We start from the raw sequence: 18,368 nt of genomic DNA, 5'->3' as shown, positions 1-18,368 counted from the left end.
TCTTCTATTGGCTTCTCAGCCAAATGGCAGCCATGCCACTTGGTTTGCTATAAAGCTGAGGGATGGCCAGAGCTTGAGAAATGTATCAAATCTCAAATAGTATCATATCAATGTATATCATAAATTGAAATTACCATTGGAGAGCATTAAATATTACTGATTGCACCTTTAAATCAATGAATTGATACTGATTATATTTTTATTAGAAGACCACTGGATATTTTAGCACAGATTTTTACTCCATTTGGTCTATTCCCAACCATCCCAATGCATATTTGGCCATGTAAAATACTAGAACAAAATATGGTTTAGTTGCAGGTAGCTGATAACGTGATCAAATGTTTTGTTTGTCCAAAGAGCAACAAGACCCACTATAACTTGGCCTACATAGGTCATTTGTGTAATTTTACTACATTTTTTATGTTTGTGTTGGGTGCGTGTGTGTGGACCGAAATTGTACACAGGACGTCGCTAGAGTGCAACACTTCGTTAAAGTATCCCTCATGGCTCGGCCTGACTGGTACTTTATAACTCCACTTCAGGTGCGATGAGCAAAGTTGGGCCAGAAATGACTAAATAATAGCCAAGCATGCACTGTATTTTCAATTGCTGGTGAATACTGTCAACAATATTGACCACATGATGGTTGGTTCACATGACCCCTAGGAATAAACATAGACTTATATAAAACAGTCAGTGAACCAGCGACAAAGGAATGCTTGAGGCAGTATGCCTAGCTAAATTGGTATGTGGACGGCACAAGTTGCGCGTTTGTCTACTATTGCCCCATCAGCAAAATAGACCCTGAGAGAGAAAAAAGTAAGGGTAAGCGGGGTGAGAGAGAAAAGCGAGCGAAAGCATCCTATTGCATGTGCTGCGTCGACTTCTCCCTCTCTCCCCTCCTTTCTACCCGCCTCCGGGCATAGGAGTTTCCTGTCTCCCCCTCCCTCTCCTCAATCTTGCAGCGCCGTTGAACAAAAGAGAAAGAGAGCGAGAGATGATGAGGTAGCAACATAGCAAGCACAAGAGCGCAATTTGACATCCCCCGGCGTGGTCTGTAGCCTAATTTGACCGTTACCGTTTACCATAGCCTGTATCAAAAGAAAAAGACAATTCGACGAATTCTGGGTGGAGATTTTAATCGTAGCCTACTGAACTTGTGTAATATTTTCTCTTTTTTATTACACGTTGCATTTACAGTAACATTTGGAATTGTGATCAAGAAAAGCAAAATGTTAAGGATAATGTTTCATGTCACTCAATAAGATCAGGTAGGCCTAGGCGGATAGCATGCGGTTTCTATGTGATTTAGTTCATATTTTGCTATCTGTGGTGTACAGTAGCCAATCTGTAGTGCACAGTATGCACTGCATGTGTGGTTTGAAGTGGGTGTGTCATCATTGTGTGTGTGTGCATGCAGACAATGGCGCGCGCGCATGTGTCTGTGTGTGAGAGAGAGAATGCACCAGTAATTTCTTCGTTCAGTATTTTACTCATGTACATGAGAGAAAGACCAAGCGAGGGCAGGGAGAGGGTGCATGTGTGTTTATCTCTCTCTCTGTGTGTGTATGTGTGTGTGTGTGTGTGTGTGTAAGGCAGCCATGCATGTATGTCTGTAGGCATCTTTATTATGCATTCAGTGGTTTTCCAAACAGACCTATGTTAGTCTGCATAAGTCATGTAGCATTGTAATACATAATTTATCATCTTTACATAGAATTTGCTGGAATTTACAGTGTTCCTGATTTTATTGTTGAATTACATGTGCAATTCACCGCAAGTCCTTCTCCATATTCCACTCCCTCCCTCTCTCTCGCGCGCGCGCACACACACACGCAGGTCTAGGTGTGCCAAGATCACCTTTTCCTTGATGTGCTCATCCCCCTTTCCTCCCCTCCCTTCTCTCCTCCATCCCCTCTTCATTCTAACCACATCTCCTCTACTATGTCAGTCTCACTCCCTGCATGAATTGCAGATCAGTATATTTAAATGTCATCATAATGTACAACATTTCTTATAATACCCATTACATTTCCCATAGAAGTTCCTATTTTCACAACATTCATCTTTGTAAAGCGGGTTGGGTGGTACTTAGATTAGATTTTATGACTCAACAACTCCTTTTAGCGAGGCTGAACCCTTTTTAGAAATTACATGTACATCCTTAATTACTTTTTCAGCCAAACTGCAAACCAGCCATTTGGTTTTTCGATAAAGCTGAGGGATGGAGCTGGAGAAATGTAACCGCTCTCAGATTCATAGATGGAGCTATGTTGAGCCCAAATGGATACACACAGTATACTCTAACAACCAGTGGCGGTTCTAGCTTGTATGGCTTCCTGGGAAAAAAAAACCCCACTTCACCCCCCCCCCCCAAAAAAGCGCTATTCTGCACTAACTGTAATTTTTATCCAGACATTTGGAACAACGCAAATAAATAATTATAACATTTAAAACTATAAAAATATATACAAAAATAAGAGTCAAATATCAAAATAAGTAACCAAAGACAAATAGAAACAAAATTGTGTTGATTTGGCACTCGAGCATCAATATATTACCCATCCCCCAACACTGAGTCAAGACTAAACCAATTCACCTTGGTGGTGTGCAGACTGGTTTTATATTATTACATTTGACATTTACATTTTAGTCATTTAGCAGATGCTCTTATCCAGAGCGACTTACAGTAGTGAATACATACATTTAATACATGTTTTTCTCCGTACTGGTCCCCCGTGGGAATCGAACCCACAACCCGGGCGTTGCAAACACCATGCTCTACCAACTGAGCCACACGGTTATTCTCAACGATTTCGCACAAACCAGAAAAAAATGTAACCATATATCTCTGAAACTATATATTCGCAGTATTATGAATGAATTGTGGTTTATTTGATATAATTTCGTAGTATGACTGATTTTACTAATTGCATTAGTACTCTACAAAGTTAGAGGTGGGCTATTTGATAGATTCGCCTGCCTTGGGCTTCCAGTGGGGAGACCTGAGGTCAACCTACCCCCGCCCCATCTCGTATTTCTGAGTGGGAGACATTCCCAGGCAGTAGCCTGCCTAGCTCATAAACTAGAATCAGGGCGCCCACTCCGACAAGGTTAATTGATCCACACGGTGACATGATATCATTGACGTAACGTGCAAACGAGCGATAGAAAACCGGCAAGATGACGCCCTGGGCGGCTGCCCATGTGGCCTGTACCTAAATCTGCCACTGCTAACAACCCTGTACATGGAATTAAAGTATTTACAAGACAATGAATATTCAGATATCAAGGTGTAGAAGTTCGGCCGGGAGTCAGTCAAATGTACCTTTTCGTCAAGCGCATTGCACTTAACTTTTAAAGGTAATTGACGCTAGATAGCTGCATTCCCCTTGTATTGGGCTTGCGAGATCAAGTGCTCCTAATATGTGTTGTTTCAATTAAATAGCCTGTAGGCTACATGCATGGGCGGATAAGCCCGGGCAGTTGTCTTTTCAAGGAAATTAACTTCCGAAGTATGACAGGCTATAGTTTAGGCTCCTACTTTGTCTAAATATTAAGTATTGGTAACACATTTATTTGTCCCTGCCTGCTAAAAGTTATGCAAAACGTGGTTCAAGTGAAGTGTAAGTGTCCAGTCTCCTATTCTATTAAACCCCAACTCTGGCTCTCTTTCAAACTACATCTAGCTTATTGGCTGATATAGCCCAATAATACTGGTAGCCTAAGCCTAATATAATGGACCGACGTCACGTAGTGCCGAGCAATTAACCGACATTTCTTTTTTTCTCAGATTATTAAACAACTGACCAACGTCGGTTCAATTACATAGTTCCTTTTTTTGTGAGCTCAACGCGCCGTTTCTCTAGAGAGAAATCCTATCAAGCACGAGAGATATCAAATCAAAAACGCTGCAAGAAATTTCGTTTTCAATTGGCAAATATTAAACCTAGTTCAGCGCCGAAAATGTGGTAATTAACTACAATGACCAGAATCCATTGCGCATATTCTTCCTGACAGACCGCATGGGAGAGGAATGTAGTCAACACAGCAATGAGAGGGATAGAGAAAGTTAGTTAAACTACCCGATTGATTGAACTACTAAAATAGTGATTTTATCAGCTCTGCAGCATGGGCAGATGTGCAACCAAATGAGCACGGGGAACTTGGCTCGTTGGGGAGCACAGAGACAATGTTACACCATGCGCAAATATAGTTTGTCCCCCCCCACCAAACGCGATCACTACACACAGGTTGAAATATCAAAACAAACTCTGAACCAATTATATTAATTTGGGGAGAGGTCGAAAGCATTAAATATGTATGGCAATTTAGCTAGCTAGCTTGCAGTTGCTAGCTAATTTGCCCTGGGATTTAAACATGGCTATTTTACCTGAAATGCACAAGGTCCTCGACTCCGACAATTAGTCAAACAGTCAACCGAATCGTTTGTAGTCATCTCTCCTTCCAGGCTTTTTCTTCTTTGGACTTTCATAATAAGGTGTATTACCACAATCGATGGCACGTGGGTATATGCTTCTAAAAGCCAATGAGGAGATGGGAGAGGCAGGACTTGCATCATGTTCGGCGTCACAAAAAGAAGCAACTTCTATTTTAGCACCTGATAACGCAGACACTCGTTGGCGCGTGCGAGCATAAACACAACATGCAACAATTTCAACAATTTTACTGAGTTACAATTCATAGAAGGAAATCAGTCAATTTAAATAAATTCATTTGGCCCTTCTCTATGGATTTCGCATGACTGGGCAGGTGGCGCAGCCATGGATGGGTCTGGGAGGGCATAGGCCCACCCACTTGGGACCCAGGCCCAGCCAATCAGAATGACTTTTTCCCCACAAAGGGGCTTTATTACAGACAGAAATACTCCTCAGTTTCATCTGCTGTCCGGGTGGCTGGTCTCAGACAATCCCATAGATAAAGAAGCCGGATGTGGAGGTCCTGGGCTGGCGTGGTTACACGTGGTCTACGGTTGTGAGGCCGGTTGGATACGGCTTATGGTAGAGAAAGGAACCTTCAATTCTCTGGCAACAGCTCTGGTGGACATTCCTGCAGTCAGCATGCAATTTCCCACTCCCTCAAAACTTGAGACACCTGTGGCATTGTGTTGTGTGACAAAACTGCACATTTTAGAGTGTCCACAGCACAAGGTGCACCTGTGTAATGATCATGCTGTTTAATCAGCTTCTTGATATGCCACACCTGTCAGGTGGATAGATTATCTTGACAAAGAATAAATGCTCACTAATAGGGATGTTAACAAATTTGTGCACAAAATATGAGAGAAATAAGCTTTTTGTGCATGTGGAATTTTTCTGGGATCTTTTTTTTCAGCTCATGAAACACGGGACCAACGCTTTACATTTATATTTTTGTTTGATCGATTGACTATGACTTTTCAAATCACCCAGCAATGCTATCTAAAGAGTTAGCTCCAAGTAAATGTTGCAATTCTTCAGCCATTCCTGAACCTGGGACCAAAAACTGAAACAAGTGATCCAATGATTCTGTCTCTATGGCGGATTTAATGAATCCCAGCCTTTGTTTGTTCGATATGGACTAATCCTTATTACGTCTAATCCTCACTCTAACTCTTATTCAAAACGATAAGAGGTTTGACAGAATTGTCTTATGTCAGATTTGGTCAGTCAAGTGACTGTGATATATGGTTGTCTAACTTAGCTAACTTAGGTTGTGTAGCTTGTGTAAGGGAATAGGGCTACGTAGGTGTGATGTAACCTGTCAGAAGACTTTGGTCGCATTCCAGGCCGACTACATTGCAGAAGTTGCGTTTCACCAACCAATGCCTGCGTGCCACATCATCAACTGGACATTCAGACATTAGATTGTTCTATTATATGACGTGATTAGCAGATATTTAAAACGCCTATCAAGGCGTTGTGTAGTCAGCCTGGAAACAAAGGCTGAGAGAGGTATGCAGATAGGAGGGGTGTGGCATAAATGTTAGAGGGGTGGGGCTTGGTGGGTGTGGCTTATCTTAAGGAGGAGTCAGATACTTCATGACATCCTACAAGGGAACTGCTATTTTTACATTTCCTGTCATGGTCAACAGTTAGATATTGTGGCATTATAACCAGGGGTTTGAACCACAGATCGGATTTTCTTCTTCTTCTTCTTCTTCTTATTTTTTTCGACCGGTCTGTGTTGGCAGGGGCAAAGCACCTTTTGGGGTTGTAGTCTGCCATTTATAGCTGGCAGGCACAAACTGGAATATGTTTCTAAGTGACAGAGTGAGGGCTTTGCATAGGCAGCTTGTTGAGATTTTTGTGGGACTGGAAAAAAATCCCGGAGCTTAATAGAACGTTATTAACCGTTTACCATGCATTTAAAATAATGGTTCTGTTTCGGAACAGTATAGATCACTTTCGTTTTTGGTTTGGGTTTTGTTCCTCAAATAATTTCCTTATTTTTCGGTTTTCTTTCTTTTCACTGAACCGGTTCCAACCCTCGATTATAACACAGACTAGTTATAAGAGAAGTGCCTTTTCCTCTGCCATTTACTCTGTATAACAATGCGGGTCTTCAGTCATAGCCTACTCCTTACTGTGTTATTGCTTTATTGTATTGCATAGTTGTAACAAACATGTTCTCTTCAAAAAATGTCCTCTCTTTGAAGACATCTATCATATTCCCAGAGGCTGTCATACCTATGTGGAAAGATATTCTCATCAGTCAGTCAGTTGGTTGCTACCGGCAACAGTGTATTATTAACAGAGCAAGTACAATGTTTATTGGCCGTATGGATATACTGGTTACATCCCAAATGGTACCCTATTCCCTGCAGTATATGCCTTCAGAAAGTATTCATACCCTTTGACTTATTACACATTTTGTTGTGTAACAGCCTGAATTCAAAATGGATTAAATAAAACATTTTCTCATCCATCTACACACAATAACCAATAATGACAAAGTGAAAACATGTTTTTAGAAATCTTTGCCAATTTAAGTATTCACACCCCAGAGTCAATACTTTGTAGAAGCACCTTTAGCAGCGATTACAGCTGTGAGTCTGTCTGGGTAAGTCTCTAAGAGCTTTCCACACCTGGATTTTGCTGCATTTGCCCATAATATTTTTCTGAATTCTTCAAGCTCTGGTTGTTCATCATTGCTAGACCACCATTTTCAGGACTTGCCATAGATTTTCAAGTATATTTAAGTCAAAACTGTAACTCAGCCACTCAGGAACATTCACTGTCTTCTTGGTAAGCAACTCATGTGTATATTTGCCTTGTGTTTTAAGTTATTGTCCTGCTGACATGTGAATCTCCCAGTGTCTGGTGGAAAGCATACTGAACAGGTTTTCCTCTAGGATTTTGCCTGTGCTTAGCTCCATTCCGTAATTTTTTTTTATCCTGAAAACTCCCCAGTCCTTAACAATTACAAGCATACCCATAACATGATGCAGCCACCACTGTGCTTGAAAATATGGAGAGTGGTACTCAGCAATGTGTTATAAGGACGGATTTGCCCCAAACATAACACTTTGTCGTCAGTACAAAAAGTGAATTGCTTTGCCAAATTTTTGTAGTATTACTTTAGTGTCTTGTTGCAAACAGGATGCATTTTTTGAGTATTTGTATTCTTTACAGGCTTCTGACTTTTCACACTGTCAATTAGGTTAGTATTGTGGAGTAACTACAATGTTGATGCAGCCTCAGTTTTCCGTTATCACAGGCAATAAACTCCTTAACTGTTTAAGTCACCATTGGCATCATGGAGAAATCCCTGAGCAGTTTCCTTCCTATATGGTCCCTGGATGTTGCTGACCCGCCCCTCAGATGGTTAGCTGACTACGGTTTGGTAAAATGTCAAGTTTAATCTAAGCAGTGCCCCAATGAAGAAAGCCATAGCTTCCTGGCTGGTTCCTGGTATACCTGTATAAAATGTTTATAAACAATAGACTATAGTATACCGTATGGTTGATCAGAACATTGCAGGAGCTGTAAGACTTCCATGCTAACAAACTGGTAATTCGATAACACCACAATGCAAGTAACTGTAAAATGTATTATGTTCCCTATTTCCCCCGTTCATTTCAGTTGAAGAAGATCAAAAGTCCAATCAAGACCAATCATCAAAAAGGCCCAAACTACCAGTGAAACAACATTGTCCGCATTCCGCCATGGCTTCCAACACCAGTGCTGCCCCCAGTGGAGCGGAGGGAGAACAGCAGCCGGAGCAGACCATCACCTCCCAGCCAACCAGCGCTGAGCACCAAGAGACAGCCCCTGACTCCAGCCAATCGGAATCCAAAGACCACTTGGCAGTAATCAGCGAGAAGATGGAGACCAGTAAATAAATATTCGACAACCTCCCCCATATCGTCCTCCCCTCCCACCCTCTCCATCTCAACCCTAACCATCCCAACTTACAATTAACACCCCTCTCAACACTTTGAGCTCATCTCTGTTGTTGTGATCTACGACTCTACGAATGTTTGTGTTCTAGAGCTGTCCCCTCACTTCCCCTTCTCATTTCCCTGAGTGTCTGGCCCTGTCTGTCCAGGAATCACTTAAGACAGATGCATGATTTACAGATAGCTAGCTGCCTTCTCTTCTCTTCAGCACCCTTTATTTTTTCAATGACTCAATCCCCACCTTCCTTCTCTAGTCTTTCAATTACACACTCTCCCAGACTAAAAGTCAATTTAGGTTATTGGCTTGACCAGACAATACGTCAATCCCTTGTGCCCTTAAAAAAAAAGAAAGTGCAGTAACTGCAATCAACTGTGGTACTTTGGATGCAGTATTTGCAATTATACTGCACTCTGACTGCAATATTTTTTTGTAAGGGGTTTCAGAGCCATTTGAGAATTGTAGAAATATATTGATTAATTACTGTTGTTGTCAGGTTGTGCAGCATAATTCAACAAGTGTGTCAATAACAGGATACCTTCAGATTAAAAATCAACATGCTCTAGAACAGTTTTGAACTAATTAATTTCTTCCAGAGTGAAGGAGAAGCAAGAAAGAGAGCTCTAGATTACACCTATCTATACATCAATGGCGGTCAGTGTCATCATGAGCATGGCCTTATTTCTATTACATTCTATTGTCATTCATATTCCATTCACCCAGTTCAATGTAACAGCAATAGGTTTAGGCTACTACATGATACTCAAATTTTTCCTATACCCATCATGAGGTTGCTACAACCTAGCCTATGAATGAAAGTTTACAATGTAGGTGCACACAGGTTGCGAGAAACATTTGAGGAGACAGACAGTATCACATGGACAGACATTGACACATTCAATACCGCCTTGCACACTCTTGCCTGCATCTAGCTGATATAGGGTGTAATCATTAGTCCAACAGTTGCAAACCAGAGTATGTTTATCCCCATTTTGTTTAGTTTAAGAAACGTTCTTCAACAGAATGTGCAGAATGAATAATCAAATCAAATCAAATTTATTTATATAGCCCTTCTTACATCAGCTGATATCTCAAAAGTGCTGTACAGAAACCCAGCCTAAAACCCCAAACAGCAAGCAATGCCGGTGTAGAAGCACGGTGGCTAGGAAAAACTCCCTAGAAAGGCCAAAACCTAGGAAGAAACCTAGAGAGGAACCAGGCTATGAGGGGTGGCCAGTCCTCTTCTGGCTGTGCCGGGTGGAGATTATAACAGCACATGGCCTAGATGTTGAAATGTTCATAAATGACCAGCATGGTCAAATAATAATAATCATAGTAGTTGTCGAGGGTGCAACAAGTCAGTAACACAAGAGTAAGTGTCAGTTGGCTTTTTCATAGCCGATCTTTGAGAGTATCTCTACCGCTCCTGCTGTCTCTAGAGAGTTGAAAACAGCAGGTCTGGGACAGGTAGCACGTCCGGTGAATAGGTCAGGGTTCCAGCAGGTCTGGGACAGCAGGTCTGGGACAGGTAGCACGTCCGGTGAACAAGTCAGGGTTCCATAGCTGCGGGCAGAACAGTTGGAACTGGAGCAGCAGCACGGCCAGGTGAACTGGGGACAGCAAGAATGCACCCCTGATCACGTGTAAACACAGTTCACTTTCATCACAGCCACGGATTATTCCTTCTCGCATCTATTCGCTCTGCTCTGACCTTTTCCCTTCACTTATGTACTTCAATGCACAACACATCAGCTGTATGTGACCAGGCGAAAAAACCTTTCCAAGCCAAACCATACTATAAACGCTACACACAGCCTACATCATTGTCACCATATTAGCTAAAGTAACATCATAGTCAACATAGCTAATATAAGTAACGCGTTAGTAAACCATCTACAATTATGCAGTAGCGTTACAGTGTACAGTCAGTAGTAAAATGAAAGCAATCAATCCAGCGAGATTTAAGTGACAAGTAGATTTTGCACCACTCAAAACACAGGAAATAGATGGCTGAAAAAGACAGATCCTCAGGTGAGCGGGGCATGCGCGTTACTAATGGCGGCTTCTTGGCACTGTTGCTAGTTATCTGACCGTTCAGAATCATAACAACACACACCTTCCAGCCAACCCATCTAGAAATGTTGAATCATGTCAGGATTCCCAATTTTGGTGATGAAACAGTGAGGACATTCTCTCGTTCCTTCTTCCTCCCTCCTTTTCACCCTCCTTCCCTCTCCTTGCCTCCCTCCCTCTACCCACCCTACTACAGGTAATGGAATGTGTGCTGCCAACTCCTCGCCCACATCTTCCATCTCGTCCCCAAAGCGACTGCAACACGCCAAACCAACCAATGGCCGGGCGCGGAAAGGAAGCCGCTCTGGGTCCCTGCTGGGTCATGGGGCAGGGTCTCCCAGACCTTCCATCAGCCGTCAGCCCAGCACCGTGACAGAGGAGGACGACGGCAAACCCCCTAGAGACTACCTAATACTGGCCATCCTGTCCTGCTTCTGCCCCTTGTGGCCGATCAACATCGTGGCTCTCGTCTTCTCTGTTATGGCGAGTGGAACTTTTAAGTATTTGACATGTGGTTTGTGCGTGTTGTCTGTGAAGGAATGTGTGTGTGTGATATCTAAGAAACACCACAAAGAAAAAGAGCTAAAAGCAGTGGGAGGCCGCGGTGTGTTAGTGATCACCTGCTGGGAAATGAACAGAAAATGATGGCCAATGTTCTGGTCAGAAGAGATGGGACTGCCACCCACTGCTTTTAACCTTTTGTCTTCACAGTGTGTTTTGCCTGTGTGTCTGTCTCTCCGTCTGTCTGTCCGCCTACCTGCCTGCATGGGTCTATTTGTGTATGTATGTTGAAGCAGGGGTATGTGAATGAATTACTGTGTTTACATGTTGTGTCTGTGTTCCTCATGCAGTTGTCCCTTTATATACACCAACTAGGGTCCCAAAGATTTTCTGCTTATTCCCTCCTGATTCCAGGAATCTTCCAACCAGGATTTCTGGACAACATGGGAATTTAGGGAAACTTAACCAGCATTTTGTAACCTAATCAATAACATTTCACCCTATTCTCCAGTCGAGGAACAGCCTGCAGCTGGGGAACGTAGACGGGGCACGGCGTCTAGGCCGGAACGCAATGGTGCTGTCCATCGTTTCGCTAGTTGGCGGGGTCATCATCATCATCGCAGCCATCGTCTTAAACTGGGGAAGTGAGTGGCCAAAGTGGCTGAGTTCTCAAGTTCTTGTTGTGGTGCCGTTTTGTGTCTGTCGTTATGTGCAGCTTTTGTCTGTTTGTGTGTGTTCTATCTTGCTTTTGGTCATGTTTGTGCTTGATTTTTGGGGTTGGTTAGGTTTGTGCCCGTTGTTGTACCTTTGTTTAGTTTTTTTCCCCCCATCTTGGCCCGGGATTCAATCTGATTGTGTCAACAACTCTCCGTTTAAAGGTAATTTCCTGTTGTGTCGACATATGCCGAGTTTACCGTTAATGCGATCGATGGATCATTGCCTTTAAAAGCTGCATTGTCTACAAACGTGATCGGATTCAATCCCAGATTTTTTTTTTTGTGCAGGTTGAAATTTATTGGGAGGAATCTTGTCCCGGAGGCAGAGCTGAGCGGTTTCCGCTAGATGGGCCAGCCGCATGGGCCAGCCGCAAAGTCAAAATTGGCTGTATCGTAAAAAAGCTATGAAAAAAATGTAAGGTTAGTCTTAGGCATGAGGTTAAGTTTAGGGCAGTGCCAGCTTACAGAACGGTAACACAGGGCACGTGCCCCTGGGCCCCCGACCTCCAAGGAGACCCCAATCAAATTATTCTTATTCTTATTTCATTTGGGGTTTGGGGGCCCAAAAGATAATTTGGAGGGGTGGGGCGCCCCTGGAGGTCGGTGCCAGGGTGTGGGTTTAAAATCTGAGTTTATGACTTTGTGGCTTGGCCAGCTAGTGACCACCCTGCAGAGCAGCCTCCAGGACAAGATTCATCCCAATAAATGCCAACCTGCGTTTGATGTGTCTGGTTCTTAATTTGCGTCCATCTGTGGCTGGTTTGAGTTAGACCGTTTTCAGTGTTTGTACTATATAACATTATTGATGACATCTTTGCAAACACCCTTGTGCTTTCTGTTTATTATTAGGTATAATAAAATCCTGAGGGTCACCATGGAAACCAGGAGCAAGATCGCATGACAGCACACCAACAACCATACCAACCAGACTTTTCCCCTTTCCTACGATCAAAACACTATTCTACAAAAGTCGCCTGCAACCTACAGCATACCCCTTTGACCCCTTTTTCGCTGCACGATCATGTATGGCCGTCACCTCTACCTCCTACACATCGGACCCCAATGCTGCCACCTGTGGTGTAGTGCAGGGTAAACGTACGTAAACGTCGTTTACACACATTTTGCTCCAGTGTTTATCCACCTTTTGCAGACAAATGCATTGAAAGTATAGGGGGCGTTACTTTATTGACCATCAACGGTGATCAGGAGTCACAGTACCCACCTATTTTTTTTGACCACTCGTCACTGGCTGCCACCATCACTCAGAAGGTCGAAGGCGTCATGTAGAACAACACTGAGGTAGGATAGACGGTGACAAACCGACTGGTTCCTCTGAATGAGAGAGATGCGTCTAACGAGTCTAACTCTCGTCAACGATGCCATGATCTCCTGCAATGGTTGCCTGAGTCTCAGAATGTATTTAAAGTCTCTGCATGATTTTCCGGGACCAGGCTGCTCCTCCCAGGCTGTTCCAATGTGGCAAACCATGAAGTGTCTCTATTGTCGCCGGAAAGGACATCTGCTTTTCTCTGTAATGTTATTATTTCCTTCCGCTGTATCATTCATCTCCAGTCAGTCCACACCTCTGTAACACAACCAAGGGATCCTTTTAACTGTGACGCCAAAACCAGCCCACCCTATAGGATAATGTTAATGATGGCAAAGGAAGAGTTAGGGAGGGAGGTGACAGGGATTGGAATTGATCTTTGATCAATGTGATGATGTTGATGGGGAGGCTTTTTAGTTCTGAATTTGTTCCAGATGGTTATTTTCTGTGAAGGGAGGGAGGAGTTAGAGACAGATGGGACCATCTGTACTTTAATTTAGGGACAAACCTGGGGTCTCCATCTCTTTGCTTCATCGTCTTCGTTTACAAATAACTGGAATCTGGGGATGAGCCACTCTGGGTTTGGGATTGAGGCTGGGCTGGTAATTCATATGCGCTCTCAAACACACTATCGTACACCCTCCCCCTGCGCACATGCACACACACACACGGACACACACACACCCATACACATAGAGTGTTAGAATGACTGATTCTCATTGGCTGAGAGAAAGAGGGAGATAAAGAACAGGAGAGGAGAGGAGAGGAGAAGAGGGAGAGGGGATTGGGGATAGCTGCATGGGCTGCGGTCCTTTGTTTGGCACAGATGGAGGCAAATGTGTGTGTGTGTGTGTGTGTGTGTGTGTGTGTGTGTGTGTGTGTGTGTGTGAGAGAGAGAGAGAGAGAGAGAGAGAGAGAGAGAGGGAGAGAGATGGTGTGGTGCTTGTTACTAATGCTGGATAAAAAGTCTGAGCATACTAGACTGGAAAAACGAACTGAGCAGAGCTGGTTATAGAATAAACACAAAAGACAGGCGGTAATTTTAATTTTGTTGCTTACTCTTCATTTCCCCCTCTTCTGTCCATTATCTATCATTTATTGGTAACGTTATTTATTAATTTGACCTTTTATTTTAACAGGGTGTCCTATTGAGACCATGGTCTCTTTTGCAAGGGAGCCATGCATCTTACAATTTAAACAACAACAATGTTATGACAGTCTGCTTGCCAGTATTTACACAACTCTAAACAGTCTACCATCTCTGGTCAGTTTGAATCCATTCCTCTCCCTTCAGTATTGCAAATGTATTGCCCACTTTACCTCTCACCTCTCTAATATGTAGTCATTATCTTTGATGGTTAAAATTGTTAATATTCTATGCAAATGCCTCGCTGGGGTATTTGGTCAGTTGTTACTCCTTCTCCACCGTGGTCAGTATCAGCTCCTATGTGCTTAGTGTTTGCCCTTGTCTGGTTGTTATTCACAAAGCAGAATGACCTCTTCTCCCTCTGGGAGTCAGTCAGTGTGTCACTGTGTGCCAAAGCCTGGAATGTGAGCCAAGCCATGTACAGTAGGGGCAAGGCAGTCTTTGGCTTGACTCCGGCTAAGCGCTCTGTGTGTGTGTGTGTGTGTGTGTGTGTGTGTGTGTGTGTGTGTGTGTGTGTGTGTGTGTGTGTGTGTGTGTGTGTGTGTGTGTGTGTGTGTGTGTGTGTGTGTGTGTGTGTGAGAGAGAGAGAGCGAAATAGTGTGAGAGAGAAATGCAGTGTAACACTTACTGTGCGCGTGTGTGTGTGTGTGTGTGTGTGTGTGTGTGTGTGTGTGTGTGTGTGTGTGTGTGTGTGTGTGTGTGTGTGTGTGTGTGTGTGTGTGTGTGTGTGTGTGTGATAGTCTTTAAGAGTGTGCATGTGTGTCTGCCCCTGGATGCTGTTTTTAGGGAGAAGCAGGTGAGTCAGTCCCCTCCCACTCAGTTTAAAGGTGTCATATTCTACTTGGCACCCACACTCCCTTCACTTCCCGAGCCCAGTCCCCTGTGCATGTTTACAGTATCGTTTACAGTGTGTTTATACTTAAGAGTTTTTAATGGAGGATGGGTTAACTCTAATGCTTTTACACCAAGGACATCTTTATGTAGCTGAGAGGCTCGTTGACGTGTGCAGCGCTTTGTAAATAAATAATATGCATATTTATTTGCCATGATGACACATGATATTCACGTCCAAAGGTTACTTTTTCACTTAGATTTGTTTGAGTAGTCCAGAATAATCAATGCGAATTTGTTATTTTGAGACTGCTCCACCCGACCGTTTTGAAGCACTTCCTCCGAGCCACCCTTGAAGGCTAGACTAGCTACCATAGAAAGGCAACAAAAAGGTTGAAAACCAAATAAGGTTTCCCATTGGGAATGACAAGTGGGGATGTTCCACTCTGACAGTGCCAGGGTTTGAGGTTTGGAGGGTTAGTGAGGGGGTGTGTCCCAATAATATTGCCTTTCTACTGAAGTGTACACTCGTTCACTACTTCCCAAAAATCTAAAAGCATTGGATTAGTGGAGGCATGCAGGGTGGGAAATAACGTTTTTGGTCCACCAGCCACAGAAAACACACACACACACACACACACACACACACACACACACACACACACACACACACACACACACACACACACACACACACACACACACACACACACACACACACACACACACACACACACACACACACACACACACACACACACACACAAAGTCTTGTACAGCTAACCTTGTGGGGACACACAATTCAGTCCCATTCAAAATCATATTTTCCCTAACCCTAACCTGTACTCTTACCCTAACCCTAAAACTAACCCTAGCTCCTAACCCTAACCTTAACACTAAACCCCCTAGAAATAGCATTTGACCTCATTGGGACTAACAAAATGCCCCCCAGTTTTTGTTTGTTTACTATTCTTGTGGGGACTTCTGGTCCCCACAAGAATAGATAAACACACACACACAAACACACAATTTCTAAATATTTTTTTTACATGTGTGCTTTGTTGAACAAAAACCAAACTGCTCCCAAATGCTCTGTGTGATCACCCACCAATGTGGCTGGTAAGAATAGACATTCTTCCAGCCAATGCCAAAATCTACCAGCATTTGGCTGGTTTTTATTTCCTACCCTGAAGGCATTGGCTAGAGGCAGTTTCTACAGTATTTATTGTACCAGTTATTTATTTTCAAATCAGTGAAGGGAAGTTAACAAGTGCACACTTTGGGAGGAAGGAGAGATAATTAGGACATTGTCGAAGTCTCCTGTAACCCCATTCACGCCAAAGTGTAGCATGTCTGTTTGTACTAACCACATATGCAAAAATGTTTTCAGCTGAAAGTGAATACTGATGTTTGGCTTCTTTTATTTCCATTTCTCAATGGTTGTGCACAACTATGGATATTTAACCTGCTTGCACTATATTGTAGATGTATGTATTTATTTATTTATATACCTGATTATGCCTTTGGTTTGATATTGACTGTTATTGAGCTATTAGTGCTATTATTTGTATTATTACATTATTATCATCACTAGTATTACTATTGTCATTATTATGGTTACTATTTCTATTTTCATTGTTATTTCTACTAGCGTTGTTGTTCTCTTTATGACATTACAATAGAACAGCAGAAAACAATATTCTATAATGGCCTTCACTGTTATTCAACTGATTGATTGTGAGCTTCCTTCACAAGAAAACTGCTCTAAAAAAAGCATGTTTACAGTTATAGTTACACAATTCATATGCTTCGAAGGTAGATACCTTGTGTGATTACAACGATCATGACCAACCAGTTCATGAGATAATTTATACACAAACGTAAATGTCTTTCAAGCCACCAGCTGAGTAATCTCCACCTTTTCTTCATGTCTTTTTAGTCATTTCATATCTCTCAGGCCTTTCTTTCTCCTACTAATTCATTAAAAACAAAATTATTCCCAACCAATTAATGTTCTTCTTCACCTTCTATTTTCTATAGTTTATTATGATATTGTTATATACTATTTAGCAGACGCTTTTATCCAAAGCGACGTACAGTCATGCGTGCATACATTTTTATATAGGGTTGGTCCACGGGAATTGAACCCACATTCCTGGCATTGCAAGCATCATGCTCTACCAACTGAGCCATTCAGGATCACTATACAATTATCTATTTGCTCCCGTTTCCTGTTTGTTATGCGCTATTTCCTGTCCAATATAATCTATATCCTGTTTGATATGTTATCTCTTTGGAGGAGGGATCTTGGGTGACTCCCAAATGGGACCCTACTCCCAGGGCTTTGGTCAAAAGTAGTGCACTATATAGGGAATATGGTGCCATTTGGGAGGTATCCACAGACTGCAGTACCGGTGGTTCCAGACCATCGGCCCACTTAGTTAATCAGTGTTGTTCTTCTTATTGTCGTTGGTTACGGATCTATACTATAATCCTGAATCAGACATCTGCGCCGACTTGCCTGACTGTGCATGCCTTAATTGACTGCTTTATAAACATACAGTATGAGAATGTATGTACACTACTATGTTAATCCAAGATATTGATAAAGAACTCTGTATTGATCTTGATCCTATTCTGTATTTGTATTATTAATGATGAAGTTTGAAAGGAACCTTGTAAATCAATCAATCAATCAAATGTATTTATAAAGCCCTTTTTACATCAGCCGATGTCACAAAGTGCTATAGAGAAACCCAGCCTAAAACCCTAAACAGCAAGCAATGCAGATGTAGAAGCATGGTGGCTAGGAAAAACTCCCTAGAAAGGAAGGAAACTAGGAAGAAACCTACAGAGAAACCAGGCTCTGAGGGGTGGCCAGTCCTCTTCTGGCTGTGCCGGGTGGAGATTATAACAGTACATAGCCAAGATGTTCAAACATTCATAGATGACCAGCAGGTTCAAATAATAATAAATGACAGTGGTTGTAGAGTAAATGTCAGTTGGTTTTCATAGCCAATCATTCAGAGTTAGAGACAGCAGGTGCCGCAGAGAGAGAGAGTCGAAAACAGCAGGTCTGGGACAGCAGGTCTGGGACAGGTAGCACGTCTGGTGAACAGGTCAGGGTTCCATAGCCACAGGCAGAACAGTTGAAACTGGAGCAGCAGCACGACCAGGTGGACTGGGGACAGGTAGTCCTGAGGCCTCCAAGAGAAGAGGAAAAAGAAAGAGAGAGAGAGAGAATTAGAGGGAGCATACTTAAATTCACACAGGACAAGACAGGAGAAATACTCCAGATATAACAGACTGACCCTAGCCCCCGACACAGACTATTGCAGCATAATTAATGGAGGCTGAGACAGGAGGGGTCGGGA

General features: G+C 42.8%; 1 protein-coding gene across 3 annotated transcripts; it reads left to right on the top strand.

The window, feature by feature from the left end:
* The first annotated feature begins 958 nt into the window (after positions 1–958).
* On the top strand, positions 959–17,624 carry LOC106583942 (trafficking regulator of GLUT4 1). Of its 3 annotated transcripts, none has more exons than XM_014168639.2 (5): positions 959–1,161; positions 8,085–8,336; positions 10,669–10,955; positions 11,485–11,617; positions 12,539–17,624. In XM_014168639.2, exons 2-5 carry the CDS (start codon positions 8,168–8,170, stop codon positions 12,553–12,555), a joined length of 606 nt encoding a protein of 201 aa, XP_014024114.1. In that variant the 5' UTR covers positions 959–1,161; positions 8,085–8,167; the 3' UTR covers positions 12,556–17,624. The 3 variants fall into 3 exon arrangements, with proteins under 3 accessions (XP_014024114.1, XP_014024113.1, XP_014024115.1); XM_014168638.2 differs by having other exon boundaries at positions 959–1,271; XM_014168640.2 differs by having other exon boundaries at positions 968–1,005.
* Positions 17,625–18,368: the final 744 nt, after the last annotated feature.

This window comes from Salmo salar, chromosome ssa23 (genome assembly GCF_905237065.1).
Source record: "Salmo salar chromosome ssa23, Ssal_v3.1, whole genome shotgun sequence".
In the NCBI taxonomy this organism is placed as follows: domain Eukaryota; kingdom Metazoa; phylum Chordata; class Actinopteri; order Salmoniformes; family Salmonidae; genus Salmo; species Salmo salar.
The sequence above is the reverse complement of the archived record's forward strand: the minus strand, read 5'-3'. Positions and strand labels throughout refer to the sequence as shown.